The sequence below is a fragment of the Aspergillus pseudodeflectus genome, assembly GCF_044049435.1.
Source record: "Aspergillus pseudodeflectus strain CBS 756.74 chromosome Unknown BJX68scaffold_12, whole genome shotgun sequence".
Classification (NCBI taxonomy): domain Eukaryota; kingdom Fungi; phylum Ascomycota; class Eurotiomycetes; order Eurotiales; family Aspergillaceae; genus Aspergillus; species Aspergillus pseudodeflectus.
The window spans coordinates 582143-609906 of NW_027263788.1; the positions used below are offsets into that span (position 1 = coordinate 582143).

The 27764-nt window shown below is 50.9% G+C and overlaps 13 protein-coding genes across 13 annotated transcripts; 5 read left to right on the forward strand and 8 right to left on the reverse strand.

The window, feature by feature from the left end:
* Nucleotides 1-230: 230 nt before the first annotated feature.
* On the reverse strand, nucleotides 231-1770 carry BJX68DRAFT_232938 (aldo/keto reductase family protein). Its single transcript, XM_071039559.1, has 3 exons — nucleotides 1548-1770; nucleotides 921-1485; nucleotides 231-862 (listed from the first exon to the last, which is right to left on the reverse strand). Exons 2-3 carry the CDS (start codon nucleotides 1453-1455, stop codon nucleotides 348-350), a joined length of 1050 nt encoding a protein of 349 aa, XP_070901320.1. The 5' UTR covers nucleotides 1456-1485; nucleotides 1548-1770; the 3' UTR covers nucleotides 231-347.
* Nucleotides 1771-1983: 213 nt separating this feature from the next.
* BJX68DRAFT_254106 (tubulin-domain-containing protein) lies at nucleotides 1984-5133 on the forward strand (the record flags this gene model as incomplete). The annotated part of the gene is made up of 7 exons (XM_071042840.1): nucleotides 1984-2731; nucleotides 3528-3640; nucleotides 3705-3758; nucleotides 3815-3997; nucleotides 4055-4258; nucleotides 4313-4399; nucleotides 4456-5133. 7 exons carry the CDS (start codon nucleotides 1984-1986, stop codon nucleotides 5131-5133), a joined length of 2067 nt encoding a protein of 688 aa, XP_070901321.1.
* A 492-nt stretch (nucleotides 5134-5625) lies between these two features.
* Nucleotides 5626-6560, reverse strand: BJX68DRAFT_40327 (uncharacterized protein). The gene has a single exon (XM_071049118.1). The coding sequence runs from the start codon at nucleotides 6414-6416 to the stop codon at nucleotides 5847-5849; it is 570 nt and encodes a 189-aa protein (XP_070901322.1). The 5' UTR covers nucleotides 6417-6560; the 3' UTR covers nucleotides 5626-5846.
* A 575-nt stretch (nucleotides 6561-7135) lies between these two features.
* BJX68DRAFT_232946 (AN1-type zinc finger protein) lies at nucleotides 7136-8183 on the forward strand. The gene has a single exon (XM_071039560.1). The coding sequence runs from the start codon at nucleotides 7538-7540 to the stop codon at nucleotides 7754-7756; it is 219 nt and encodes a 72-aa protein (XP_070901323.1). The 5' UTR covers nucleotides 7136-7537; the 3' UTR covers nucleotides 7757-8183.
* BJX68DRAFT_232948 (uncharacterized protein) lies at nucleotides 8114-9388 on the reverse strand. Its single transcript, XM_071039561.1, has 3 exons — nucleotides 8841-9388; nucleotides 8534-8631; nucleotides 8114-8469 (listed from the first exon to the last, which is right to left on the reverse strand). The coding sequence occupies exons 1-3, from the start codon at nucleotides 9153-9155 to the stop codon at nucleotides 8448-8450; spliced, it is 435 nt and encodes a 144-aa protein (XP_070901324.1). The 5' UTR covers nucleotides 9156-9388; the 3' UTR covers nucleotides 8114-8447.
* BJX68DRAFT_40212 (serine/threonine-protein phosphatase 2A activator) lies at nucleotides 9367-10895 on the forward strand. Its single transcript, XM_071049116.1, has one exon. The coding sequence runs from the start codon at nucleotides 9615-9617 to the stop codon at nucleotides 10872-10874; it is 1260 nt and encodes a 419-aa protein (XP_070901325.1). The 5' UTR covers nucleotides 9367-9614; the 3' UTR covers nucleotides 10875-10895.
* A 488-nt stretch (nucleotides 10896-11383) lies between these two features.
* Nucleotides 11384-12565, reverse strand: BJX68DRAFT_40214 (FMN-binding negative transcriptional regulator). Its single transcript, XM_071049117.1, has one exon. It carries the CDS (start codon nucleotides 12383-12385, stop codon nucleotides 11627-11629), a length of 759 nt encoding a protein of 252 aa, XP_070901326.1. The 5' UTR covers nucleotides 12386-12565; the 3' UTR covers nucleotides 11384-11626.
* Nucleotides 12566-12638: 73 nt separating this feature from the next.
* Nucleotides 12639-14210, forward strand: BJX68DRAFT_232951 (uncharacterized protein). Its single transcript, XM_071039562.1, has one exon. It carries the CDS (start codon nucleotides 13248-13250, stop codon nucleotides 13899-13901), a length of 654 nt encoding a protein of 217 aa, XP_070901327.1. The 5' UTR covers nucleotides 12639-13247; the 3' UTR covers nucleotides 13902-14210.
* Nucleotides 14211-16227: 2017 nt separating this feature from the next.
* BJX68DRAFT_232955 (myo-inositol transporter) lies at nucleotides 16228-18016 on the reverse strand (the record flags this gene model as incomplete). The annotated part of the gene is made up of 1 exon (XM_071039563.1): nucleotides 16228-18016. Exon 1 carries the CDS (start codon nucleotides 17397-17399, stop codon nucleotides 16230-16232), a length of 1170 nt encoding a protein of 389 aa, XP_070901328.1. The 5' UTR covers nucleotides 17400-18016.
* BJX68DRAFT_232956 (uncharacterized protein) lies at nucleotides 18005-18343 on the reverse strand. Its single transcript, XM_071039564.1, has one exon. It carries the CDS (start codon nucleotides 18315-18317, stop codon nucleotides 18105-18107), a length of 213 nt encoding a protein of 70 aa, XP_070901329.1. The 5' UTR covers nucleotides 18318-18343; the 3' UTR covers nucleotides 18005-18104.
* Nucleotides 18344-18611: 268 nt separating this feature from the next.
* BJX68DRAFT_232957 (uncharacterized protein) lies at nucleotides 18612-19303 on the forward strand. Its single transcript, XM_071039565.1, has one exon. It carries the CDS (start codon nucleotides 19003-19005, stop codon nucleotides 19156-19158), a length of 156 nt encoding a protein of 51 aa, XP_070901330.1. The 5' UTR covers nucleotides 18612-19002; the 3' UTR covers nucleotides 19159-19303.
* A 2362-nt stretch (nucleotides 19304-21665) lies between these two features.
* BJX68DRAFT_232960 (sugar porter family MFS transporter) lies at nucleotides 21666-24393 on the reverse strand. Its single transcript, XM_071039566.1, has 5 exons — nucleotides 23444-24393; nucleotides 23262-23385; nucleotides 23137-23213; nucleotides 22724-23084; nucleotides 21666-22627 (listed from the first exon to the last, which is right to left on the reverse strand). The coding sequence occupies exons 1-5, from the start codon at nucleotides 23743-23745 to the stop codon at nucleotides 21878-21880; spliced, it is 1614 nt and encodes a 537-aa protein (XP_070901331.1). The 5' UTR covers nucleotides 23746-24393; the 3' UTR covers nucleotides 21666-21877.
* A 114-nt stretch (nucleotides 24394-24507) lies between these two features.
* Nucleotides 24508-27649, reverse strand: BJX68DRAFT_232961 (uncharacterized protein). The gene has a single exon (XM_071039567.1). It carries the CDS (start codon nucleotides 27147-27149, stop codon nucleotides 25032-25034), a length of 2118 nt encoding a protein of 705 aa, XP_070901332.1. The 5' UTR covers nucleotides 27150-27649; the 3' UTR covers nucleotides 24508-25031.
* Nucleotides 27650-27764: the final 115 nt, after the last annotated feature.

The window sequence follows — 27764 nt, forward strand, 5'->3', positions numbered from 1 at the left end:
GAAGTTGAAATGGACAACGCAACAGGATTGAAGACATGGGGAATGAAAGATGGAGATCGGAGTGCCACTGCCACTCGGTGCCTGTCCTGTGACGGTCCATTACTAACTCCGGCATAGCCTTTGCACTGGTGGGCCGGATGACGCCCCCTTACACGTGACGCCCCACAAACTTGTCCTTTATTACTTGGACGTTTGCCTGGCCAAATGCCTCACTCAGCACAAGTACATATATGCAACAAACGCAATTTGAGAGTTGGAACAGATGTGTTTTGAATTTCAATATGTATCACCCTAAAATATGTGAGAATAGCCAGGTGAAAATTGGGTATTATCTCAGCGCTATCCCTCTATGCTTTGGATTTCGGCTTGAATAGGGCTTCCTGAGTGTCGTAGGTATATTTGAGTTCAAGATGCCAGTAGTCAGGAGCTGTCGGCTTCGTAATCAGCCATGCCTTGTCCAGAGCGTCCACCACTTCCTCTGGAAGAGGTCCCTTTTGAACGTCTCTAAGGTTGCTTTCCAATTGAGAAAAGTTGCTGACGCCGATAATGATTCCATCTCGGCCGTCTTTGATATTGAGCTTTGAGTGGTGGTGGACCCATCGGATGGCGGTTTCGGGTAGGGTCAGGCCGTGTTTCTCAACGACAGGCTCAATGACGGCCAAAGCATCAAAGGTGGCATCTCTGAAATAGCGTTTGCGGTACATAGCGCCATTGTTGGCATTGTCGCTGAATCGGCCCTCTGCGGGGACGTCCTTTGTCTTGTATTTGCCTGAGAAGATACCACCAGCAAGGGGGTTGTAGATGACGATGTCAATGCCATAACGCTTGCATACAGGAATCAGTTCGGTTTCGATCGAGCGAGCTTTCATATGGAAAGTCAGTATGGTACTTTGATTTTGAGCGAGGTAGGCTTGACTCACTAATAGCGTTGTACATTGCCTGGAAAATAGTCGGTCGCACCCAGCCTCTCTCATTGCACAGTGTAACTATCTCTGCAACCTCGAACGCCGCGAAATTGCTCAGGCCCAGTTGCACAAACTTTCCCTCCTTATGCAGCTCATTGACAGCTTCCAGCGTCTCGGCAAAAGGAATGGACCGATCTGGTGCGTGCAGATAGAAGATATCGACCTGGTCCGTCTCGAGCTCACTAAGAGAGAGCTCAAGATTCTTGCGAATGACATCGCCTTTATGGTCACCGGGTGTCTTGGGGTACCACTTTGTCGCCAAAGTTAACCCTCGCTCTTTCCACTTTGCTTCTCTTGTCCAAGCTTCCTGCTTTCCACCAACGTAAATCCGGGCAGTATCAATTTCGTTGAACCCTTGTTGTTGAAAGTAGTCCAAGTGCTTGTTGAATTCGTCGAGCGAGGTGATTCGTGCTCCAGTTGATACGTCCGGTCCAAAGGTCATCAACCCAAGGATTGTCCTCGGTAGAGGGTTTTGAGCAATGAGAGGCATCTTGCGGGCGCTTCTAGACTGCGGGGTACACTGGAGGTATTCTTAGCTTAGTACTGGACATAATAGGGACCTTCCAGGCAAGTGAGGCTCACCTAGATACCAAGGTAGATTGAGTCGAGCTACCGATAAGCTTGGATTTGGAGAAACCAAGGAGGGGTGCTCGCCAGAGAGTCAAAGCGTTCGAGGTCATGGTGGAGGTAAGTACCTCAAAAGCCGATTATCAAGCATTTACCCCACATCGAATCGCGTCATTCTCAGATAAACTGGTGTGGTACAACAGGCAAAAATCGGCTTTCTTAATCTTTCTGGCGTTAATTTTGAATGATTGAGAAGTTGACAAGAGCTCAGTCAACCGACAGTTACTAGTGTTCTGGAAAGATGCGGATCCAGCTGCTGCTGAAGAGGCGACTCCGGTGTCACGCGCAGTGACGGTTTGCTGCTCCTCCATCATTCTTCTTCGCTCCTCAAACCCCTCCTCAATCGTCGTCACCAAGTGCGATACCGGCGCCAAACCATCCAACATCCGCCATGGCTAGCCTGAGTGGCCCGCGATTCTCGATATTGATCATCAATCCAAACACATCAACGCATATGACAAGTGCGCTAGTCCCGATCTTGGAGAACCTTGGATATTCCGACGTCCACTTCGATTACTTTACAGCTCCTGAAAACGAGATCGTCACCCTTCCAGATGGCCGAGTCATTCACGGCGTGCCCAGCATAAACTCTGGAGAAGATTCGGTCCTGTCAGCCCTTCACTGCAGACAATTTGTGGAGCCGCTAGTCTCGAAGTACGATGCGTTTCTCGTCGCCTGTTATTCCGCACACCCTCTCGTTGGAATGATTCGCGAAGCTATTGAGAAGCTTGAAGATGCAGCAATACTAGAACTTGGTTCAGCAGCAAACGTCAGGAAGAAGTATGTGACGGGAATCTTTGAAGGGAGCATAGTGGCGTCCCTATCATTTGTTAGCTCTTTCCAGCTGACTTGGGATGGTGGCTTCGGCAAATCGCAAGCAAAGGATGCATTTGGCATCGTCACGACCGGTAGCATCTGGAAGACTGAGCTCACGAACGCTGTCTCGGATATGCTCGTCAACTCGGGTGACCATACATCATCCCTGGGACGCTTTGCTGGGGTCGAAACCACAGGACTCACTGCCGTTGAACTACATACCACCCCTCCTGAAGAGGTGCGGCGCAGGATCATTGAGGCTACCGAAATATTGATCAGAGGAACCCCGCGCCCTGTCACGGCAATCTGTATGGGCTGCGCCGGTATGGCCGGCATGGAGGAAGCAGTGAGAGAAGGATGCGTCAAGGCATACGGCAGGAAACAGGGCAGCCGCGTGAAAATTGTTGACGGTGTTGTTGCTGGTGCTGGGATGCTTGTGACTGCTTGCAAAGCTGGTTTCTGAAGGGACCTCCTGGCTTCTGTGAACTGATTTGCTAAGTGCATGGTGATGGGAGTAAGATAGGTTTAAAGAGGCCATCAAATCGCCCCAATAAAATCCCAAGGTCGATAATCCATCCGTGGTGGCATTCAGGAATGATCTTGGTAGAATGGTGCTGGGGTCGACAATTGAAAGAGACTACATTGGTCCATTCTGCGCCTTTTGATATGACAAGGCCTCGAAGAATTGGTGCTGGCGCTTTCAAATTGATGTTTACTATTTGTAGCGATTCAAGCAGCAAAATTTACCATGTTTGCTTGAGAAAGGTAATTGCAATTTAAGCTCCTGCGTCATTTTCCTGCGGCCTGAGGCCGACACCGAGTTAAATCAAACCAAGTGAAACGCGCGACGCGTTGACGACCACCTTCCCCGAAGTCAGCCAAAAAGATGCCTAGGTATGCCGCAGCTTTCCAGCGCTATGCGCAATTAGCTTATCACATTCTCTCTGATTCTGACCTTTCATATAGGGAAATTATCACAATACAAGCTGGCCAATGCGGCAACAATGGTACGGACCTTCGTCACAAAGCCTCCCGACCGAGCAAACCCTCATCACCATTCAAAACTTTGGGCTATTCGACACCAGCATGCAGTCTAATACTGACGGAGCTTATCTGCAGTTGGAAGTCAATTCTGGCAACAGCTATGCATGGAGCATGGAATAAGTCAAGATGGAAATTTGGAGGAGTTCGCGACAGAGGGTGGTGATCGCAAGGATGTTTTCTTCTACCAGGTAACCGAATATTCCCTCTTGAAGCCCGCGGTCTTGTAGAAAATGCTAATCCGCCCTTTATTAGAGTGACGATACCCGATATATTCCCCGAGCGATCTTGTTAGACTTAGAACCGAGGGTACGATACTCATCTGGGGGAGCTTTGCGGGCAATTAGCTGAAGCGTCTCAATCAGGTTCTCCATAGCATTCAATCCGGTCCCTACAAAAACATTTACAACCCAGAGAATTTCTTTATCGGACAGCAGGGCATTGGTGCCGGAAACAACTGGGGTGCTGGTTATGCGGCTGGTGAGGTTGTCCAGGAGGAGGTCTTCGATATGATCGACCGAGAAGCGGACGGAAGTGACTCGCTGGAGGTAAAGTTGCCGAGCTTTGGAAATTAGATATGATGGGAATGATACTGACTTTGATAGGGGTTCATGTTGCTACACTCGATCGCCGGAGGTACCGGCTCGGGATTGGGAAGTTTTATTCTGGAACGCATGAACGACCGGTTTCCGAAGAAGTTGATTCAGACATATTCTGTTTTCCCGGATACGCAGGCTGCGGATGTCGTCGTGAATCCTTATAACAGTCTTCTTGCTATGCGACGTCTGACCCAGAATGCCGATTCTGTTGTAAGTCCGCACATATGCCTCGAAACTATCGCGCACAACTAAATCATGGTACAGGTGGTCCTGGATAACGGAGCTCTCTCACGAATTGTCGCAGACCGACTTCATGTCCAAAACCCTTCATTCCAGCAAACGAACCAACTTGTACATACCAATCCTATCAAACAGCATTGGAGAGGCATCCGACTGACACTCTGCAGGTTTCTACCGTCATGTCCGCCTCCACCACTACCCTTCGATACCCCGGCTACATGCACAACGATCTTGTCGGAATCATTGCCTCACTCATCCCCACCCCCCGCAGCCATTTCCTACTCACCTCGTACACGCCATTTACCGGAGATAATATCGAACAGGCGAAGACTGTCCGGAAGACAACTGTACTCGATGTTATGCGTCGTCTTTTGCAGCCGAAGAACCGAATGGTTTCGATTAACCCTAGCAAATCGAGCTGCTACATCAGTATCCTCAACATTATTCAGGGCGAAGCAGATCCGACCGATGTGCACAAGTCACTGCTCCGTATCCGCGAACGACGCCTGGCATCGTTTATACCCTGGGGTCCTGCGAGCATCCAGGTGGCTCTAACAAAGAAGTCGCCGTACATCCAGAACACACATAGAGTCAGCGGACTGATGCTGGCGAACCACACATCTGTTGCCACTCTGTTCAAGCGAATCATCCAACAGTACGACCGTCTTCGAAAGCGCAATGCATTCCTGGAGCAGTACAAGAAAGAGGCGCCTTTCCAGGATGGTCTTGACGAGTTCGACGAGGCGCGAGCTGTGGTCACGGACTTAATTGGGGAGTATGAAGCGGCAGAGAGAGAAGACTACCTGGACCCTGATGCAGGGAAAGATAAGGAACTTGGAGTCTAAAGGCTGTATTCTTGGAGCTCACGGTTCTTATCTTTTCTTATTTATTTTACGACCCTGAGAACGGCTTGGTGTATTCAGAGGAAAAGGCGTTTCATTTTATTTTCTGACGTGGATGCTTGCTTTTTTTTCGCATCTCGTTATTTGGCGCGGATACTTCGTCAAGGTAAGAAATCTCTCACAAAGCTATTTTGAATTTTCCTGCGGTATCCAGCGATCTCCGGCTCTCCCTTGCTGCAGGTCATCTGTGCTTAGAACTCAGGACTCGACATAAATCCATCTTTATCAAACCTTGGGTAGTGGACTCGTCATCTCCAATAAATTCCAGAGAGGACAAGAGCCTCGAGATATCAGCGCTTCGCCCAATTTAGTCAAATAATCGCTCCCGAACTGTCCAGCGTTGCAGATGCAATACAAAGTCAAAATTCAAGAGTGAGTGGATGCAGGAATTCGCTTCCCCGCTCTTCTCCGCACGGCTGCAGACGTTGTGGATCAGAACTCAACTGTACGGATGGGGCCTGAAGAAAAGCCGAGTTAAGTCCCTCTGGTCTCCGGCTCCTCACGCCGATGAGTTGGTTAACCATTGTTGCTGCATGTTGCCACTGGAATTGAGGCTTGACCATTCGGTTAGCTGGCAAGTGGCCATGGCCACTGCAGACCCAGTGGCTGCCCAGGCCGGCCCCTTCGAATTCCCGGACTTTCGCCGCGTTGGGGATTCATAGTTTGATACCGATATCGATCATAACGGCCGGAAGGTTATCGTCCGAGACGAGGGAATTTCCTACGGTTCGTCTTCGACAGACACTAAAATGTAGTTGGAGTAAGGGTGCGTACGCTACTGAAGCTATCGATGGAGTCACAGCGGCGGTGAACTGCCCAGGTGTCAAGCATACATGCCCAAGATGAGGGGGTTTAGTACCTATCATGAGATACGGGGAGCTTCGAAGTTGTCCCTGTTGGGACAGCCATTGTTGCTGCCGGGAACTGGATCCGCTCGCCTGCAGCCAGCACAGACGCACCAGCCATGGACGGATCTGCATCCTGTGCTTGGGCTGGTGGTGTGCGACTGCCACGACCATCTGGCAGTCTATCCATCGTGCGGGTTCCAAGGTTGTAGCTGCGAATGTTGTATAAAGGTACGAGGGCTCCGTACCACTTGATCCGTCCACGTTGGACAGTTGTTCTCGAAAACTACTACCTTCCAAAGTCCCCGTGAGTAAAGTACGAGACATTTTGTTGTGACTGAAGGAATTGCAGAAACGGCAGCTGAGATCGGCCCGACTCATGTGATTCTCTCCCAGTCAGAGAATTAAGATTTTGTTGAGCCAGGAGTCAGTCACCTGTTCCTATCCTGATTTTTTTTCCCTAGAGCTGGGCTAATGGACTGACGAGCAGGGGGCCAGTTTAGACCAGAATGCACAGACGCTAACCTCGCCCAGTACCTGGATTGCTGAGATGGCGTGCATTGGTTGATTGGCAAGGTCGTGCAGCGGTAGGGTTGGAAATCTTGTTCAAGGGGAGTCAACCTGTACTTATTTCCAATTTCTTCTGTTGAAGCTCTACACCCTCCCAGCAATGGCGACATTGAGAGTTGTGGTGGTTGAGCATGACGCCATAAGAATGGGCGTCCAACTGACACCTATGGGAGACATAATCACTGAGCACCACCCGTCGTCAGCTGGGGTCAGGATAGGTAATAATGAAATGAGCCTTGAGTCAGTGCAAAGAACAATGAAATCTGGGTCAGGATGATTAATAAAGCAGCGAATATTTCGGCATACCCAAGTTGCAACGCTTCCTGGAAGCTTCCAGGGCTCCACCTCGCCTCATACTAGTGCTAATTATACCGGAGTAGTCGTGAGATACTCCTTTGGTAACGTCCCGACTGCGGCGATCCCTTTTTGAGTCAGCCAGGCTGTCCATGAGGCGATTCCGTATAAATTGACTTTGCGCTGCTTTCGCCTCTGCGCTGACCCCTTCTTCTCCTTCTCAACCAGTCTTTGTCCTTCTTCTTTCACTTCCGAACTTTGGTTTGCCTTTGACCGTTCCAGAATCTCGGCCTAGTCTGCCTCCTATATATACCGCTGCCTCCCGTACATAGGCCCAACTCCGTCTTCATACCTCCGTCCTTATCTACCTCTCCTTATCTCCTTCGCATCCCCAACTCACCCTTGTGACCGATCCTCTAGTACTTTACCACGTCATCATCACCCTCTCAACACTCTTGACCTCTCAACCGCAATTACCGCTTCTTTGACGGTTCATTCCGGAAATTAGGCTTCCGACAAGCAACTTACAACCTCTCACCAACCGTTTCAAACCGTGAATCAGACTCCCGGTCCGACTTCGGCACGTCTCCTTATCCTTCTCCATCCGCGCCTCTTACGTTCTCTCGCCACCACACAACATGGCTCCCCGTAAGCCTCGCTGCAACCTCAAGGAGTGCAAGGAAGCCGCCCAGCGCATTGTTGGTGACTGCACCTTTTGCAGCGGCCACTACTGCTCCAAGCACCGCATGCTTGAAGCCCACTCGTGCACTGGGCTCGAGGATTGCAAGAAGGAATCCCACGCCCGGAATGCGGACAAGCTCAACAGTGAGCGAACTCAGGTCATCAAGGGTGTATGAGAGCACCTTTTGTTGCCCCTTTTGTTCGCTCTCCGCCGAAATGGCACGATCTTCCGATTGTCGGCGGTTGACCGCTTCACTCCATACAATTCGCCTCGTGGCCTCTTTCTTCTGGCTTATTTGTCGCTGTTGAGCATCTTCATTTATGGGCTGGGTATTCATCTACGTTATTCATTTCTTCCCGCATTACATGCGCGGCGTTAGACCTGTGTGGAGTTTGTCTTTGGTTTCTTCCTATTATTGCATGGCCTGGAGAATCGCGGTAGCCCTCGACGTCTTGCGATCGGCGACTACTCGACTGACTACCACCTTTTCTTCCCCTCGCGGTAGAGGTCTTGGTCTCATTTTGGGCGATTCATCGTGTCCATTGGCGTGTCACATAGCCAAGCGGATATGAGTATATACACTGCATATTATTGACCTATCATTCGTTTCTCCTCTGTAAAACAACGTAGGACAGCTAAAGCGTGGCCGTGGAGGTAGCCAGGAGCAACCTGTTGCTCGAGCCAGTAAGCGTGCAGAACGTAGCCAGCACCATCCCAGCAGCGCCAGTGCTCACTTAGGTAGGGACTTGTTGCCTGGTTCCCCGGATGGGTAAGTACATAAGGCAGTTGACAATTGACACCGAAAAATGAAGCAGACGCCGTCCTTGAAGCAAGATTTCAGAAACCCATTCTTGGGCTCTCGGCCCTTAGCCTGGACCAATCTTCGGCCTGTTCATGATTCATTAGCCACTCGGCGCTTAAGTAGCAGACTATGAGAGTGAGAAATGCATACATATCGTGATGTTCACTCAGCCGGCTCAGGTACTTATTCAACTCCTCCACTCGCTCCTTATGAGTCTTGACTCCATCACGCTTCAGACGTTCTTGCAGCTGTACGCGCATTAGCAATGCCCGTCGCCATTTCTGGAAGTTGACGGTTGAGAAACAGCCCAGGGATAATCCAACAATATTAAAAAGCAAATGCTGGAACAAAAAGCAACAAAAGTACGTTCCCCTTCTCCATAACCAGTGGTAGACAAAGGTCTAGAAGGCGTAGAGCAAAGAGAGCGGAAGCAAAAGAAAACATGCATGCAACATACCCGTTTCTTCCTCATCTCCTCATGCCGCCTCTCAGCCTCCGTCTTCACAGCCGGAGTCGCGGAACTTTCACGGTGGCTCTGGTCCTCATCGTCATCACGCCCGGCTGATGACCCCTCCCTCGACATCGACCGGCTCTCAGCGGCTTCTTGCTGTGATGCGAGGTCCGCGGAGACGTCTCTGTCCTTCTCCTTTTCGGTACCAGGGGTCGAAGCTGACGAGCTCTTCTTGCTCTTCTTTTTCTTGACTCGGCCGTCGCTCACTTTTGAGCCTTTCAGTTTGAGCTTTCCGCCGCCGCCGGATGAGTAGGCATCCATGGTAGCAAACCAAGTGGGTAGGTCGCCTACTACCTGACTGAGTGCGGGATTTCGAGGTGACTTCGATATTGTTACAGTTGTAACTTGTTGAAGAGCGAGAAAGTGACGGAATAGGTGTGGCTGCGGCGCTGCTTTAAGTAGGTCATGTGACCTGGCTCCAGGGAGGCAGATGATAAGCAAACTTGGAATACGCACCAAACTTTATGACTTGCATATTACTGAGTACTCTCTACCCTCCGTTTGGATATCTCCTCTCGGGCAGACCAGAATAAAGCATATTGGCATGTACTTGGGCTGTAGAGGCCTTCGGCGTTGGATATCGATAAGAATAATCACGCTAACCGTAATGGGAGGCGAACATGGTCCCCAGCCGGCCAATTTGACATCATTCCTGACCCTCTTCTTGACCGTTGCTTAACTTTTCGTTCAACAAAGCCAGCAGCCTTTCGAGATCGCATCATGGCGTCAAATGCAGAACTCTCCCCAAAGCCGAAGATAGACCTCTCACAGAAGTTATCACAACTCAGAGCCGCAAAACAGGGGAAGTCTGGAAGTTCCAGAGATCCAGCTCCGGTCACCCCTCAGCTACCGGATCTACCAGACCTATCCCTCAACAAATACTCTCACCCTGTCCGTCGAATTCTCACGAGGCGAGATCTTGAGACATTCCGATCGTCCCCAACCTATACCCTCGTTCTCGCCTTCATCTTCGGCCTCTCCGACTCAGTACGGGGCCGCGCCGCTTCCTCTGCAGAAACAAACACCTCGTCACCCAATATCTCCAAGATCCTTTCAATAGTCGATAATGTCCGGACTCTCGTCGAGAAAAATCCATCTATCGATCAAGGCGGCTCTCGATTTGGTAACCCCGCTTTCCGCGACTTATTCGATGATGTTGCCACTCAAAGCACAGCATGGCACCGAGATATCCTGGGAATAAACGACGAAACGGCCATTGAAGAGATATCTACATACCTGATTCACTCCCTAGGATCGCGGGACAGACTTGACTATGGCTCGGGGCACGAGCTGAATTTCATGATGTGGCTGCTCTGTCTGCGACAGCTGGGTATATTTACAAGGGCGGATTTTGAGGCTGTCGTATTCCACGTATATGTCCGCTACATGCACCTCATGCGGGATGTTCAGTCCACATATTATCTCGAGCCCGCCGGCTCGCATGGTGTCTGGGGTTTAGACGACTATCACTTCCTGCCATTCCTGTTTGGTGCGGCGCAGCTTGTTGGGCACCCATATATTACGCCCTTGGCCATTCACAATACTGCCATCTTGGATGAGGAGGGCGATCGATACCTCTATCTTGACCAGGTGCGGTGGGTCGACAGTGTCAAGACGGTGAAGGGTCTTCGGTGGCACAGTCCCATGCTGGATGATATCTCTGGGGCCAAGAACTGGATCAAGATCGAGAGCGGGATGAAGAAGATGTTCGTCAATGAAGTTCTCGGTAAGCTGCCCATTATGCAGCACTTCCTGTTTGGAAGTTTGCTTCCCGCGGAGACGGGTATGGGTGAACTGGTAGACGAGGACGATGGACACGATCATGAGCACGGTGATGGCAACGTGCACGATCATAGCAAACATACAGATTACTTTGGCGATTGCTGTGGAATCAAGGTTCCGAGTGCTGTTGCTGCTGGGGCAGAAATGCGGAAACGGATGGGCGGAAACTCGAGTCTGCGGCCCATCCCCTTCGATTAAATACTCTTTGGGGCATACCATAACAGGAAGGAGCGGAATTTCTAGTATGAGGAAAGAGCAACCCATACCATGGCCGTTCGCACCTTCCTTACGAACACAAATATCAATCTCGATTCGGAAGGTACGACGGAAGATATTTGATGGGGAAGGAGCGATCTGTACGTTGATGATCGCGCCTTCTCTATGAAAATAAGCTTTGATTGGGAAGGAGCGATCAGCACCCTTGTTCTCCGTACTTCCTTGCGAAAAATCGGCATGTGTTGCATTTCACAAGGAAGAACGATAAAAGTCACCCATTCCTACCTACTTTTCCATATGATATCGATAGCTCCAGAGGCTTGGAGTATGGAAGACTTATTACTTGTTGATCGGACTTTACACTATACATACTCCAACATCAACTAACAGGCCTTCTAATCAGGCCCTGGTCTTTTCTAGTGCATTGAAGGCTCGATAGTACCTTGCTGGTTTTTGAAGACATGATGTCGGAAGCGTTGTGCTGAATCTATCTGTAGAGTAAGTATAAAGATCCGAACCTCGGGGAGCTACTGATGACTCCTCATTTGCCTGCTTTGTGTTTTGGCATGAATACATTTGTCTTTCAAAGATGCTTGTATGTTGGCTTAGCAACAACAAAGGAGCCATGAGAACAAGCATACATTCATGCTTGATATCTTAAGAAAGATCAAAGATAGTGTGTCGCAATGCACTGCCTTGTTGGATGGTATAATGTTGCTTATCACTTCAAAAGATTATGATTTGTTGTCTTTTAACTTTCCCCTCTCCTTCACCATATCGGCTATACCCTTGCCAACATCCGTACCCAGTTTCTGGAAACCCTCAATAACACCCTGACGATCACCCTGGCCCATTTCCTGACTCATCTTGAACTTTCCCTGCAAGCGATCGATAGTGATCTCAACCCCGATGATGTTCTTCTTCAGGAGATCAACATAGTTGACCGGCGCATCTGAAACTTCCCAGGGCGAGGAAGAACCCATAATCTTCGTCTCAGACTGCCTCGATAACTCCTCAATCTGTGTCTGCAGAAATATTGACGTCTCCTCAGACTTTGAATCGCAGTATACCCGGATCTTTCCGTACGCCTGCGCAGCAGCATAATTCCATGTAGGAACGACCTTCCCCGTGGCGGGCTTGGTCTCGGTGTAGAACTTTGGCGTCACATAGTGGTGATGCGGCCCATTGAAGAGGATCAGGACCTCGTCTGATAGCTCAAGCCCCGCCTTGCCTTGCTCCTGCTGTGCGGCTAGGGCTTCCATAAGTGCTTTTGCCTGTGGATTCTGCTTGGCCATGTGGCCGCGTAGAACTCCATTTGAGAGGCTGCCATCGGGCGTTTCGGGAACATCTAGCACAAATGGAATATGGCTAGATTGGATGAGCGGGTACTGAGGTGATTTGATTGCCGTGGTTAGAATTCCAAGTGGGTTGTCGCGGATGAGTTGTTGGAGGATTTGGATTTGGGCTTCTGCGTGAACAGCGCGGAGATACATGTTGGAGGTGGGGTGTCGAAAACTGCTTACAGGAGAATACTGAAACTTGGACCTGGAACAAGGCACTTCCAGTTCTTATAGAGTGCCCTCTGAAAGTTGGAGTCATCGTTTCTATAGAAATTCTTTAATCAACGACCTACCATTGGCTGTCTTTGCCGAAGGACTGCGGGGCCGTCGCCGAACTTCCAAAAACGCTCAAGGGCGCGCCTTGCTCGACTCCACTTTTGATCTTTCAGATCTATCTTGAGATTGAGGCTCGCTGCTTCATTCCAGGCCAAACCATTCAAGGTCGCAAGGATGATAGCCCGGTGCTACTATACCAGATAGCGCTCAGCCGGCGCCCTGGGCAGTGGCGACATCAGGCGATGGTCGCCCCGCACAACCCATATCACGTGGTTTCTGTTTTCCTTTGTTGATGGTGTCGAACAGTGCTGGCCATTCTCAAACTTACTCTGTGCAACCTTTACCAGTGATATTGACCTCGAATCTTACGTCTCCACTGTGAGGCAGCATGGGTCCTCACTGTGAATTTGGTTCGAGTTCCGGCATGCCAAGGAAAAGGAAAGCGGCACATGGGCAAGCATGCATGCACTGCTTCAAGACCAAGTCAAAGTGCGTCAAGTTGAGCAGCGATTCAAGCTGCGAGCGTTGTACTCGACTCAGGAAGGAATGTGGACCGGCGGACTCACTTCGGAAGAAACCGTCTCAGAAGACCTTCAAAGCAGACGCGTTGCTTGCAGAGCTCGAGGAAAATGTCCCCGGTCTTACGACGTTCCTGTATTCGGTTACCGAAAACTTCGCCAGTTCCTTACCCCCTGCACTGAATGAAGCTATCGAAAGACGGCGTCAAATTAAACAAAACATGGATCAAAAAAGAGAAGGGGGTGGCGAACAAGAGCCGCGCGCCGGCGAGATACCGGCGCCTCTGGGGTACGAGCAACTATCCCCAGAAGAAGAACAGAATCGTCTTTCTATTTTCAGAGATCGGAAGCTGGAAAACCTCGCCTTTATGTATCTGCCCTCAGATCTAACGGTTCAGCAACTCCGCAAGGAAAAGCCGCTCTTAACGAAAGCCATCATGGCTATTAGTTGCTCAACACTCGAAGAGAAGCGATCCCGTGCAGATGACCTGGAAAAGGCGATCCGCCAGGCTTCTGCCGAAAATACTGAATCGGGTCTCGATTTGTTGCTCTGCGCGTTGACTTACGTTACATGGGGATTTTACCAGTTCATCAAGACAGAGATGCACTGTTTGCGCCTTCCTCAGCTGACAGTGTCCTTGGCTAATGAGCTTTGCTTGGAAAAGCCAATAAAATTCAGATCAGACGAATGGCCGGATGGGGTGCCCTTTTCAGTTCAGCGGGGATTTGACCCAGGACTCCCTATGGACTCGGCTCAGCAATCTCTAGAGGAGGAGAGGGCAATTTTGGGATGTTTCACCATGATCTCCATGTGCGTGTTTATGACATATTTTGGTGCCGGCTTGGTCTTTTTTTTTATGGCTAACATGGGATGAACCACGCTAGATAGTCATTCAAGCTCAACCAAATGTCGCCTATGCGCTGGACACCTCAGTTGGCGGGGTACCTCAATGATGTAGAGAAAGCCCGTCAGTGTCCGACGGATGAAATTCTTGCCATTCAGGTACGGCTACAGCTACTTATACAACAAGCTAGCGAGCAACGAAACCAGTGGTCTCAAGCAACCACGCCTGGTATAGCAGCAAATTTCGCCGAGCCCCTTCCATCCTCTCTTCATTTCAAAACGTTTCGAACGAAACTACAAGATATTCAAGCGTCTATAGCACAAAATCTTAGAGAAGACAGCAAGTCCCCCCAAATTGCACTGCACTTTTTGTGAGTTGAGGCGGATCTGCTGACGAATTCCAATCCTAGAACTCGTAATTGCGTATCTGAACGAAGCTTCTATAACCATATACGAGACTATTTACGCTGCTTATTTGGAATTCGGTCACTCCAATTGCCGGCCATTATCGCCGTTGCACTTGCTTCAATGTCACCTCTCGTCCCTGGAGGCATTGGACTCCTGGCTCAACAACTTTTTCGCCTTTCCGGTGCCAGAGTGCCCTGATTTCAACTTTGGTATCTGGATGCAATTGATGCGCTGCCTTACCGTACTGCTCAGACTATCGATACCATCAGACTCTAGTTGCAATCACCAAATAGTCCGCAAGACAGCCAATGTTGTGGCGATGGCGGATAGAGCTTTGGAATCACTACACAGGGCTTGAATTTATGCAAAGGAGACCTCACCTGAGGATTTGTTTGGGATCTTCTGCAACATTACAAGGTCATTTCGTATTCTCGCAGTTTCCCAATTGCGCAATGCAGAACAGGAGCGAGCAGTCTCCGACGCTGGAAACCAACTACAAGAATTCTGCGACACACCAGAGGGGGCTCTGGAGTGGAGTCTGATCGAAAAGATGCGGACTACTGATGACAACCTGACCTGGGATCGATTCATGAAAAAGAGCTCCGAGCCTTCCTGATATCAATCCTCGGCGCTGGAACACACTCGGCACGGAAAGTTCTTGTCGAATCAGAAAGTTTACCCGCATGGCATCCGCCTTGATACGGCGCTCTTAATCATGAGCCTTGCTGTATCTAAGCACCAGAGCTGTTAGTGCCTCCTGTATACGATGTCTTCGAACTTCTGCTTTTTCTATTCTCAAAGGCACTGAAAAAGATAATACCATGCGCATGAAAACTGTCGAGGGCGGCTCCTAGTATTAAGTACTAGCAGTATGCGATATATATAGCCCATCACTACGGACAACACTTGCGCGATTTCCTTCTTTCGTTGGTAATGTAACCTCGCATCTCCCGCAAAACAAAATAGAGGTAAACGACTTGACGCCGACCCCTTCGGTACCCACTAGAGCTCCCCAGTCTTGACTCTAGATCAACTTCCTGTCTTCCATATTTCCAAAGCTCTTTGCGCCGCATCGACGAAGCGATGTTGCTCAGCCATCTGAAAATTGCTCTCACGTCACAACATTCTGCAACTGAAAGCAAATAATAAGTGTCCTAGGGAGGTATTTTGCGTTTATTACTGGTGCGGAACCTCAGTCATGTCCAGACAAGCGTTCTGTTTGTCGTATTTGAAGTATTTTTGTCAATGGAACTGCTCACTGACCTTGTGTTATCTTCCCAGACGTTTCCCGTGGCCCGACTACGCACCATACCCGACTACGAAACCCTAGTGTTCACGGCAAGCTTATGGTTCTTCAACGAAAAGGACAATACCATTGGAAGCCTATGCGATCTCACCAAAGTTGAACCGGGTGAGCATTGGGTTATGGTCGTCAGCCCGTAAAGATAGCCCCAAATCAAAGAGCATCTTGCCACTCGCCATTGCCCAGGACAACCCTTGGGGGCGCAGTGTGCGACATTCTAGGCCTTGACTATGGAAGCTGTTCTCTTCGCCCGTTTAGCCGTGTTGGACATGAAATCATGCGCATCCCTATAGCCCGTCTAAACGTCGAACAACTGGATTCGTCAGGTCCTTGTACTGACACACAAGCCGTGATAAACATTTTCTCACCAGGCCGGTAATAGCAGCCTCGGATTAGTGAACCCCGATGGTAATCCTTCAAACGCTGTCGCCATTGGTAGATCGATCCCCGGAACTGAACCAGGGCTGGCTACTATTCGCTGGGGTTTGGAGCTTGCTAGATCGATATCCGAACTGCTCCTGAGTGGAGACCTTTATTCTTCTACGCATCGGTATGCTAACTAACAAGATGCGTAGCCTCCAACAAGTATCTAAGGTGAGTAGTGTATGATCTCAAAAGTTCAATGGCTGACACGGGCGAAGCGTTCCCCTAGGCCGTGGCTCTCTCTTGAATGGCTCGTTTGCGTTCTTTGCGGAGGTTTCTGGCATAACTAACGCCAAAGCCATGCTCAAACACTTCTTTGATCTCCTCGAGGACGAGCCCCGAAACTTCTGGGTAGCAGAAGTAGATCAAGAAATAGCTGACGCCACAAATCCCGGCGTAGAAGCCAAATGCACCGGACATGGTCATGCCGTTTATCATGGACAAGAACGTACTGGAAATAATGACGTTGCTTGCCCATGTGGAACAGGTCATCCACATGGTTCCCATAGCTCGCACCTTAAGAGGGAAAAAGTCGGCGCTCATCCATGCCGTGTTGCCTACGGACACGCCGTAGAAGATGACGAACCAGATGATGAACACCAGCACAGCTATTGCTGCGCCGCTCACCGGGCCAGACTCCACCTCTGTTGCATTAACATCCACATCGATGTAGCGGAAGGCGATTGCAACGGCTATCAATCCAGTTGACATACCCCACGCAGTGGATAGGAGCAATCGTCGGCGGCCAATGCGATCGACCAGCATCATGTTGACAAAGGTCATGATGAAGTTGGTTCCAGCAACCACAAGACCAACGGCTGTCGGGTTATCGAAACCCACCAGGGCGAACACAGTGGACGAGTAATACATCAGCGTGTTGAAACCAGAGATTTGGGAAATAACCATGAGGCCACAGGCGCAGAGAAGGGCTCGGAAGTTGCTGGGGACTGTGTGCAATTGGACAATCTTTGCCCATCCACCCTCATCGCCGCTGATAGCGCGCGCTTCTTCGCATCCGGCTTGGATAGAGGCGAGAACCGCCTCAATTTGAACGTCATTGGCACCACGGTAGATCTTGCGGAGAACCGAACGAGCCTCGTCAATCCGGCCATTATATACAAGATGGCGAGGAGATTCGGGGCAGAAGGGCATCAAGCAGGCCATGATGATGGGAGGCAGACCACCGAGGCCAACCATGTACCTCCATCCGTGAGGGACGCTGGCAAAGGCAGCGCCGATGGCATAAGCGATGACCTGGCCTCCAGTAATGGACACATTGTTCAGACCGATCAACCGTCCACGGGCCTTTGACGGAGCGATTTCCGCGACATAAAGTGGGACAATCATCGCAGCAGATCCGACGCCAAATCCAACAATGACACGGCCGACGCACATCTGGGCAAGGGAGTACGCAGCGGCCTGCAAGACGGCACCTATAACAAAGAGGACGCAGCCCAGGTAAATTGCAGGTTTGCGGCCAAACTCGCGAGCTGGTCAGCATCATAATCTACGGCACTTGAGAAACACGTACCCTGTCTGCGGTATTCCCCGCAAAGATCGCACCGAAAAAAGCACCCCCAGAACATAGCGACGTAATGAGCTCCTTTTCGGAGTTTGTAAGGTGACGACCACCGAGGGCATCCTTGATGTAAACCAGCACAGCGGAGATGATACCAGTGTCGTAACCAAATAGCATACCCGCTATCGAAGCGGACAATGCTACTAGCCAGACGAATAAGCTGATTGGGATGTTGTCGACATCAGCTGCCACGGTAGCGTCGACGGCGGCAGCCTTGTCAACGGACTCGATATGGTCGCCGGCTTTGGCCAGGTCATCGAAGCTCAGTCTCTTTTCATCGGCCGACATGATTGCGGATGTGAACTGAACCGACTGTCAAGAGATCGAAAGGTATACAGACGAGACGAGGAAAAGAGATGTAAGCAAATGGTTATATCGGAATTGGAAAGGTAATGTTGAACGGCTGGTTGAGAGGGACAAACCACAACAAACCCGACAACCTCGCTGCCACAAGGCCCTATATATACTCACCTCCAGCGTTTCCATGACCAGGAATGTTCCAGTCGCCCAGAGATGGCATGCTATCGTCCTACTCTATCCGGTAAGGTGCAGTTACAATGTGGGCAGCCAATGAGGACGGGATCCCCAACTCCAATAGCCGAAAGTGCGGAGGAAACCACGAGAAATCCGGGGATGCGGCGGGGAAAGTTTCCCTTCCGTCTCCAGACCGTTGTTCGCTCTAGTCCAGGACGAGTACAGCGCCAGGGCTCCATCCCGCTCCAGCCAATCCTCATCCAGCAGTTGTCTTGCTCCTCTCGTCATCGTCTTGTCTTCAAGTTCGGACGGCCTCCGTGGTTCAGTCAGGCCGTCGATCCTCCATCCTTTCCCCCCGGACCCGTCCAGCTTCGAGGATCTATCCTGGGACGAGTTCCCATTCACTATGGTATCCCAGTGAGAATAATATTTTTCTATCGCGCGGAAAGAGAGCACTATAAATTTGTGGACAATATTCAGCTTACCCACTACAACGGTGGACAAATTGTGGAAAACTCATGTGGAAAGCCATGTCAACGGAGGATCGCCGACGGGAGCGGAATAGATTTCCCTGCTGGTCCAAAGCTATTCCCTCATCCACGACAGGAATAAGCACAATATCAAAGGATGCTATAGGCAGGTATCGCCAAGTCATGCATGATCTGTGCTTACTGCTAGAGATCGCAATTCCGACTTTTGAGGCCTGTTGGATCTACGACTCATTCCCATGACGGCATTCCAGGCACTGCTCCGGAAGCTGGCATGAGCTACCTTGAAGCGTAATTCAACCAGTCAACAATACTAAGCGTCACACTGGACATCCAGTACATGCACTTTGATACCTAACGAAAACAGGCGGTTCAATGATAGGAAAGGGGAACCCGGAAGCTGATCCTTCAAGAAGAATTGAAGCAACCTTACCGACTCAGCCTCACCTCTGGCAGAATGATGTTTCAGTTTTCATTAGTGTGTTATCTTGTCCTCCTCGCATTTAATCCCTCAGCATCGGGGTTTGAAGCTGCCACTATCATGATATCACTCTCCAAACATCCCGTCGTCCAGCTGCCAAGATTCTCCTTCGGTCAGATGCCAGTGGTATGATCAGAACCTGATTGCCTCAGGTAGAGGAGAAGACTGTGGCAGGGGAATGAAGAGATTCGGTGGCGCCATACTCTCTAGCTTCGAACAGAAGAAGGCTTTCCTGATGTTTCGCATTGCGCCTCACCATTTAGAGAATATAGATTGGTCTTTGCGACTCATACTCAGCTCATCGGAATATTTGCGCGAGTTAATCAATCGGAAATATGCTTCTGAGCAGACGCCGACACTGACCTCGATGCGCACAACGGGGTTATCTGCTCCCTGATCCGAGTTCTATCGTGCGACGTCAATTCACAATCCGGATATTTGGGCGGAATTCGTTCCAAAGCCTACCGCTCATCCGTTGGGGTCCAGAAACCCGAATCGTGCCCGCCCTGCAAGTTCTGGGTCATGATGGAGGCCAACTGCTCGTGAAAGTGACCTAGTACAGGGCCTCGAACCGTCGCAACTATTTCCTTCTCAGCACTACTGCGCCAGTGCGCTAGGTCGTCTCCTACGTATGCGTAAGCTAATTTTACGGCAATTGAGATACTACCAAGACTCAGTTTATTGGAGCTTTCAGGGCCATGTTAGAGTTAGCCCTTACCCGGACGGCCTTTGGATTCAACATCTCGAAACAGCTTTTCCGAAGGCAATGAATCTGCCTCCCCGGTTTCTTTTGACTGCATGGCCTCGTATTCTGGAGAATTTAGGTCGTAAAAGCAAGGGAAATGCTCACGGATCCTTGGACTAGCGCATACGCGTGTTTTGAGAACCATTCGTCGGCTTTCAAACCTGTCTTTTTGTCATATTTCAACTTGAGCCCATACACATATACCCACATATGATGTGGGTTAACAGTGGCCACACCTATTGTGTGGTAGAGATATTGACAACAGTCTCGCCTTGACAACGAGACAATCTGCGCCAGTGGTACCTCCATCACAACTTCATTCTAATGCTTGAAAAGGACTGCTTGTTTAATCCGCATGCAAAGATGGTGTACTTCCAGCTTGGAAGCTTTCATAATCGGAAGGTACGAGGGGATCACCCAGCCTATTGCCTCCTTGTCTAGGGGAGAATTGGCAGAAGCCGAAGACTGTTGACTACCGATCGGATTTTTCCTGTCTCTCCTGAGCAGCTGGCTGTCCATAAAGAATTTACCTCTGCCAAAGGTAAGCCGCTTTTCACTTTCCTTTGTTAGTCTCAGTATCATTTTCACTGCTAACAGGTCATGGAATCGCCCCAGACCCAGGTATTCCTTTAATGCCTTTGCGCAAACTCCAATAGACACCACATGAGGTAGGACAAGTCCCAGCAGAGCATGGGATATAAGCCCTTTCTTACCGAAAGCAAGCACGGAGAGACTTCTTCATACAGCCTACCAAGTGACAGCAGCAGAGCCACAAAACATCACACCAGGCTCCTCATAACACTATGTACCACACATTTCAGGTTGGATCAACACCGTCAGGATAACACGGCGAGGACAGTATAAGGCGAACGCGAAGTTACACGGGCTCGAGAAGAACGAAGTCCGACGCAGACACTTCGATTTCATGGTACGCTCGAGTCACGAAGGGGCGGCTTCGAGTTACAAAATACGGGATCTCCATTCCCATTACCTCGCACACTGCATTGCCTGACCCCAGTCGCTCTTCTCGGTTCTCACTCCCCTCTATATTATTCCACTATTGCCTCGCCCAACCAAAAGACTTTACAGTCTCCAAGCTGTTTCGATAACCCAGCCCAGTGTCACGGATAGACCACGGTCACCTTGAAGTCGAAAGACGATGCTGTATTCTCCCTGCTTTACTGGAGCAGACCGCAACGAGCCTGTACAGGTTACACCGGTTTATCAAGGCCCAAGCTTAATGTCACTCAACTTTCCACATGTCCATATACATGACCACACATTCCATAGAGAACATGTGCTTCAAGACGGTACACAAGCAGCCCTTGCTACTAATCCGTACACGAACATATCACGGGCACAGTCTTCCCTGTCTAACACTTCTAGAGACCGGGGCATGTCATTCTCATGCGGCGGGCTTCCTGTCGTGTCTATGATACCCTACCTAGGTTGAGCTGTTCAGCCAGGGTCAGAGCGTAATAGGTAGTACGAAATCATGGAGCATGTACTGTACACTTCTACCCATTTACTTCATCTCTTCTATCGGCCAGTCTCGCTTTTTGGTGGTGAGGAACTCAATCCATGAAATCATGACCCCTTCCCATATCTGTGGTTATTGCGCACCTACCCTAACCCATCCCTATCTTTCTGGGTTAGTGGATTGTACTGATGCCTTGGAGCTGCCTAAGCCATGGGCTGTTCTGATACTTGCCCATCCCAGAATCCCAGTGCGAGATAATACCACAAAATAGGTATTTGTTCAGCCTGATTGAGGGTGTTACAACAGAACCATAAAATTAGGGTTTTATTCCTGTACACCAAAGACGGGAAAGGCACTCAACAGGCATACAGTCGCGAAAATGCACGTGCTTACAAAGAAGGGACTTGGTAGTCATCTCGATTATTAAATCTGATTTGATTCATTTATTCATTTGCCACATACGCTAGGACATCCATAGCGTTTCAAGATCACCAATATCTACCAGAGAAGAGAGAGAGAGAGGAAAAAAAGATTAAACCAAGTACAAAGCCAGGTGCTGAAAGCCACCATAAAGGCTTCTCTTGCGGGCAACTTGGACACAATAGAGGGAGCCACCAGCTTTATGTCTACTGAGTAGCCCTCTCGGGAACTTCGTCGTGCTGGACACCAGCGCGCTTCTCCTCGTCCGCGTCGAAGCCAGTCTGTTCCAGAATCGCCGCACGACCACGCTCGTTCTTCGTCTTCCAGGCGGGAGTACCAATGTAGCGAATACCGTTGGGGTTGGTAAAGATGGCCTCGACATCCTCGAGGGTCTTTCCTCCGGTTTCAGGGAACATGAAGAAGACATGGATGCACATGGCGGTACAGAAGACACCAAAGAGGATGTAGACTTTCCACTGGATGTTCACAAAGGCAGGAGGAACGAAGTAGCCCAGAGCGAAGTTGAACGCCCAATTGGACGAGGTGCAGAGGGCGTTGGCCTTTCCACGGACACGGAGAGGGAACAGCTCGGGGGGGTAGACCCAGGAGACCGGGCCCCAGGAGATGGCATACACAGCCACGAACAGGTATGTACAGGCGATGACGGCCTTGCTGGGAGGTCCGCGGATGATCCAGGACTGGGCTTCAATGCCATCGAGGCCTCCTTCTGGTGCAGCATGGCCGTAGCTAGCCATCAAGCCACCGTTGGCGAAGAGGAAGGTAAGCATTCCGATGGCGCCAAGGAGGAGAGTGGGACGACGTCCCCAGCGGTCGACCCAGAGGATGGCAGGGACAGTCATGCAGACGTTGATGACATATTGGATAGACGAGGATACAAGCAGGTTGTTGCCCTCGAGACCGGCCATGGCAAAGATATACGTGATATAGTACATCATCTAGAAGATTGAGAAGTTAGATATTGGAGGGACAAATAATGGAGAGGGAGCGGGATGAGTTGAACGGGAACAAAGATGACAGAGATAGATACGTACCACGTTCATACCAGTCAACTGCGACCAGATCTGAGTAAAGACACCGACATGAGTGCGGTTGATCATGTTGGGCTTGATGAGTTCGAGGTAGGAGACATCGGCGTTCTGGCGCTCAAACTCGCACATGGCTTTGATTTCCTCATATTCGCGAAGAACAAAAGGAGCGTTGGGGTCGCCTTTGCCGTGGACGAGCGTCAGCACAGCGAGGCAGTCCTCCCAGCGGTCCTTACGGGCCAACCAACGGGGCGACTCGGGCAGCAGCATCATGCCGAAGAAGAGGAGGATGGCGGGAATCATCTGCAGACCCCAGGGGATGCGGAAGGCGGCAGTGCCAGAGACATAGCTCGTTCCGTAGGAGATGCTGTTCTTGTTAGACTTATCCGAGGACGGTGTGGTAGAGTTGCTTAGCTTACTAGAACATGATCATGATACCCCAGGTGATGGCCCACTGCTGGAGACCGACCAAACGACCACGCTTAGTTGGGGGAGCCTAGATAGGTCAGCCATGGTCCGTTGAACTTCTGAAAGGAAACCATACAAGTTCTGAGATATAGACAGGGACCTGAGCCGAACAGATACCGACACTGAAACCGTTGATGATACGGCCGACGATAAGCATGGGGATGTTCTGGGAAGCGCAGACGATGATGGAACCGATACACCTGTTCCTCAGTTAGACGAGCAGGCCCCAAGCAGTCAGATCACTGTAGTGTTACTCACCAGATAACAGCACCAATCATAATTGAAGTCTTACGGCCAAAGATATCAGACAGGAAACCAGAAACCAAAGCACCGAGCCAGGAGCCTCCGGCCATGGAGGCAGTGATACCACCCTGAACATCGGCGGTGGGGCCTCGACAGCGTTGTTCGCCATTCTCATCAAACTCGATCGGTCCTTGGTGGAAGTAGCAAAGATAGGCTCTTGTGTTAATGATAGCCGACATCGAAGAGATATCGAAACCGAAGAGGCCACCTCCAATGACGGCGATGGCCGCAATGGCGTAGATGTTACCAATAGCCATGGTGATAGACACTCGAAGCGATATGTCAAGGACCAAGGTTGGAGGACAAAAGGAGAGAAAAGGGGATGGGGAGTAGAAAAAGCAAAAGCCGGGGCGCGGGGAGAGACTTTATAGACAGCGAGTGCCTTTCAAGCGTGCGCAGAGTGGGTCGGAAGAGATACACCCCAGAGTCAAACACTGGGACAGAAAACTCTGTGACGACTGGACTCACTGCAGTTGAGTGCGAGAGATATTTGTCTCGGAAATCTTCCACCCGGGCTCAAGACAGACGTCAAACGCAGCCAAGTGAGTGGCCGAAAACATCGTGTCGGCCCACCGACTGCAAGTCAGCCACTTGCATAAGTGCAAGCTGCCCAGGAAGGCATTCGGCAGTCCGAGTGCGATGCCAAGATCATGATAAATTGCTCAAAGGCTGGCTTCGGGGAAACCTGTGGAAGCGAATCTCTCCAGACCGGGCAGTGGTTTGCGGGACTCCGTGGGGACCGAAGGCGGAGATTCCTCTGCCCCAAACGAAAACCTGCAACACGAATGCGACCTTGGACGGAGAAGACCAACAAAAAATGACTCACGTCAGGACTTTATTGGACGAGAACAAGAAATGGAGCCGGAGGTCTCCTGTCAAAATAACCCTGGCACGGCGAAGATGTGATGCAGGCCGAGAACCCAAGAAGGAGCATTGCGAAGCCGATCTCACGACTGGAACAGAACCAGCAACCCGATCGGCACCGCGTTGCCTGTTCGGGACTGGCCCCCATTGCCTGAGTCTTCGAGAACCGGCTCCTCGTCCGCTTGCATCTCCTTGCCAGCACAGGGGGAATTTCGAGTCTACAAATGTGAGGGCCAAAACGCATAAAGCAAGTAGATTTCGCCAGCTCAGTCTTTCAGGTTCGGATCCCTCTCTTGGCCTAGAAATATTAATGCCGCAAGCCGGGACAATTCTCCTGCTTCAAAGGACAAGGAACAGTAAATTAGCCCATTTAACCGACCTCTGCCCATTACCCTTAGCGCCGCCGCAAGGCTGGATCCTTCCCGCTTCCTTGACATGGTCGCACCAGTTTTTCTTGTCCTGCGTAAGAGGCGCCGTCGAAGCTTCAACTGCCGGTTTCTCCTTCAAATACCTGGATGTTCATTTCATTAACATTAAGTGTGTCGTCTATGGACATGGTGGCGTTGTCGTGAATCTGGGTATAAACAAATGCAACATCAAGGCTGTAACAATAAAAGCCCTGGTCGGAGTGTTCCGTCCCAGGTGGGTATAACAATATAACGAATCCATGATCCCATGCTCATGCCACGAGCTCCCACTCGGCAATGTATGCCCAGGCCATCCCCACTCGTCCAACCTGTCGTTGGTACTCCTCCACTGTAACCCCACGAGCGTCCTCCTGCTTTCCAAATTTCGTGAGAACAGCCAGTTGCACTTTCTGCCCGGGGGCGCCAAGTACCCTAGGATCAGGCACATCCACATACCAGACATCTCCGCCCCCATTTGGCCCGGAGCCCCGCCAGTGAGTCAAGGGAAGGCGGTCCTCCTTTCGACCGTCAACTCCATGAATCATCAGTAGAAACAGCCCGGGCTTTGCCAGAGTGTGCCTCTCCAGCGTCCAGTGTTCGCAGATAAGATTGAACTGGAAGCGCAGCGGGCCCGGCTGGTGAATGGAGATCGTCTCGCTGGCCGGCCGGTACGACCGCTCGCCAATGCTGTGTTTCTGCGCATCGCTGAAAGTTCTCGGCTGCGCGGCGCCAAGTGGTGAATTCGGGTTGCCTAGAAGGTATTCCTCCCAGGTAATTTCGGGCCGGCCGTCGTCCCGGTAGAAATAGGCTCGGTTGCCTGGATAGTGCCTCAGCCCGAATTCATCGTTTGTGCTGGTAAACATGGCCGGATTAAAGCTGCGGCAGTACGGCTGTCCAGGTCCATTCACGTGGCCGGCGCCCCAGCATGCATCTATGAGTTTCCACTGATTGTTGTCAATTCGCACGACGTTCCACGCATGTCCAGCTGAGTAGGCCGGAAGAGGCGCACCGGGAACCGGAGCGGAATACCCGTAACCTTTACCGTGCCCAGAGATGACCTTGGCCTCCAGTCCCGCTCGGGTGGCAAGTTCCTCAAAGAGCTCGGCGAAGCCCTGACAAACAGCAAGTCCCGACGCAAATGTCCCCCCAGGTGTAGACGGCTTCACACAGTTATTATAGAACGACACCGTATCGTAGTCTATGTTATGATGCAGCCAGGTGAAGATTGCCCGCGCCTTGTCGGTAAGTGATGGGAATGGCGCGGTGAGTTCATTTGCAAGCCATCCGAGATCATGAGTAGGAAGCGACTCTCGCGGGTATCGGGTAGCATGTGCATCAGGTGCCGAGAAATCGCGGCATTTCAAACAAACCGTAGCCACCGCAGCAGCCGATGCATCAGCCGCCGAGATTCGTGGCTTGTTCGCCTGGATCGCAGAGAGATCTGGGCGAGAAGCCCGAGGCACTGGCGGGGGAGCAGGCGAGGCTTCCACTGATGTGGAGTCCGGGCTAATCTCCTCTACTTGCACCTCCGTTGCCTTTTTGTTCAATCCTCCGAAACCATAACGCTGAATCTTGTCCAGATCGGCTCCTGAAGGGGTGGGCGGAGGAAGCCTTTTAGCTTGGGGCTTTTCGTTTGTTTCCTCAACAGGCGCAGGTGATCTGTCGCGAGTACTCCTAGAAGGGAGTTGTGGAGGTGGTCTTGAGTGGGTAAAGCTGCTCTCAGTCGACACTGTCGAGATCGTCGAGACGCTCTGGCCTGAGGACCGACGAGGAGGTAGACCCGGTCGAGGGGGCGGCAAGAGGCCACTACTCTTTGAGGTAGGAGTTTTCGGTCTCGATGGCTTCGGTCGCGATGACGGAAGGGCGGGTTTCGTATCTTCTCGCTTCGGAGGCAGAGGGGGGAGCGGTGCGCCCCATGGTGGTGCTTTCACTATAGATCCGGGAGATTTGGCTGAAGACGCTGTCTTCGGTCTCTCCGTGCTCGTAGTCGTCGTCGATCGCGATACATCGGAAGCCAAAGAGTCTGCCGAAGGTCTTCGTGGAGGCAGCGATGGGGCGAGTTGGCTCGAGCTTTTGCGGGCTGGTAAGGGCGGGGGCACCTTTGGCTGTTGCCTAGCGATTTCGCTCGACACAGAACGAGGCGGCGGTCGCTGTACAACACCAGAACCCGGGGTATTTTTTCCAACAGGCGGTGGTCGGTCGTTGTATGGCGGAGGAGGAGTATTATAGCTGACGCCGTTGGTTTGCGGAGGCGCAGGCCGGAGCGCAAATGCGGTTGGCTGTGTACCCAAAAGCGGCGATCCCGTCCCTTCAGAACCTTGTCCGTTCTGTGCCTTTTTCAGCGCCCTGATCCGGTCCTGGATGGACAAAACTTGAGTTTCCTCTGACATCCTCTCTGGCGATTGTGATCCTATGAATTGGAGGGATCGAAATAGGCGCCAGGTGATGAAGATGTTCGCAATAGGGGGCGTCAAATTCTTTGGTGAGGCTCAAGGCCGGAATGGGGAAGCTTGGCGGACGAACCTACGCTATCAGCGTAAGGCAGCTTCGTCGGAAGTAAGACAACGAGAGCGCGGCTTGAACGTCAAAAATATCGGAGAAAGGAAAGAAAGGAAGGGAAGAAAAACACCATCAGGGAAGGACGTGAAATAAAAGGAGGAGGACAATTTGGCCCCCGAGCGAATGTCTGCCCCTCCAGGGATAGAAACAAGGCTGTGACAAGTTTGACTCAAATCGCGTCTGGCCATTTGATCAGTTTGCCGCCTCAGGTGTCACGCCCGTGAGAGACACAGAACAGAAGGCGGTAACGCCTTGCCCTGAGCATCCGCGTCAGGTTGTATGACTTGGGTTTCCCCAATCAATGTCATAAAAATAGGTTGCAAAAAGCGATTTCTGGCTCAATTTTGTAGAGAGAGCTGCTTTGACTCGTAAATATTTTTTTTGGATTAGTTGCGTTGGCGAAGTTTGCACCCAGAGGTGCCCTAGATATATATTCGCTTGTCAGT

Coding starts and splice junctions, on each gene's coding strand:
- BJX68DRAFT_232961 (XM_071039567.1), bottom strand. CDS start 27,149: ATGTCAGAGGAAACTCAAGTTTTGTCCATCCAGGACCGGATCAGGGCG.
- BJX68DRAFT_232948 (XM_071039561.1), bottom strand. CDS start 9,155: ATGGATGCCTACTCATCCGGCGGCGGCGGAAAGCTCAAACTGAAAGGC. Junction 8,632..8,840: donor AGGAGATGAGGAAGAAACGG/GTATGTTGCATG, acceptor ATGCGCGTACAG/CTGCAAGAACGTCTGAAGCG. Junction 8,470..8,533: donor CTGAGTGAACATCACGATAT/GTATGCATTTCT, acceptor AATCATGAACAG/GCCGAAGATTGGTCCAGGCT.
- BJX68DRAFT_232946 (XM_071039560.1), top strand. CDS start 7,538: ATGGCTCCCCGTAAGCCTCGCTGCAACCTCAAGGAGTGCAAGGAAGCC.
- BJX68DRAFT_40212 (XM_071049116.1), top strand. CDS start 9,615: ATGGCGTCAAATGCAGAACTCTCCCCAAAGCCGAAGATAGACCTCTCA.
- BJX68DRAFT_40327 (XM_071049118.1), bottom strand. CDS start 6,416: ATGAGTCGGGCCGATCTCAGCTGCCGTTTCTGCAATTCCTTCAGTCAC.
- BJX68DRAFT_232956 (XM_071039564.1), bottom strand. CDS start 18,317: ATGAGGATTGGCTGGAGCGGGATGGAGCCCTGGCGCTGTACTCGTCCT.
- BJX68DRAFT_232951 (XM_071039562.1), top strand. CDS start 13,248: ATGGATCAAAAAAGAGAAGGGGGTGGCGAACAAGAGCCGCGCGCCGGC.
- BJX68DRAFT_232960 (XM_071039566.1), bottom strand. CDS start 23,745: ATGGCTATTGGTAACATCTACGCCATTGCGGCCATCGCCGTCATTGGA. Junction 23,214..23,261: donor CTGTCTATATCTCAGAACTT/GTATGGTTTCCT, acceptor TGACCTATCTAG/GCTCCCCCAACTAAGCGTGG. Junction 22,628..22,723: donor AGTTGACTGGTATGAACGTG/GTACGTATCTAT, acceptor TCAATCTTCTAG/ATGATGTACTATATCACGTA.
- BJX68DRAFT_232938 (XM_071039559.1), bottom strand. CDS start 1,455: ATGCCTCTCATTGCTCAAAACCCTCTACCGAGGACAATCCTTGGGTTG. Junction 863..920: donor GGCAATGTACAACGCTATTA/GTGAGTCAAGCC, acceptor TCCATATGAAAG/CTCGCTCGATCGAAACCGAA.
- BJX68DRAFT_40214 (XM_071049117.1), bottom strand. CDS start 12,385: ATGTATCTCCGCGCTGTTCACGCAGAAGCCCAAATCCAAATCCTCCAA.
- BJX68DRAFT_232957 (XM_071039565.1), top strand. CDS start 19,003: ATGATGTTTCAGTTTTCATTAGTGTGTTATCTTGTCCTCCTCGCATTT.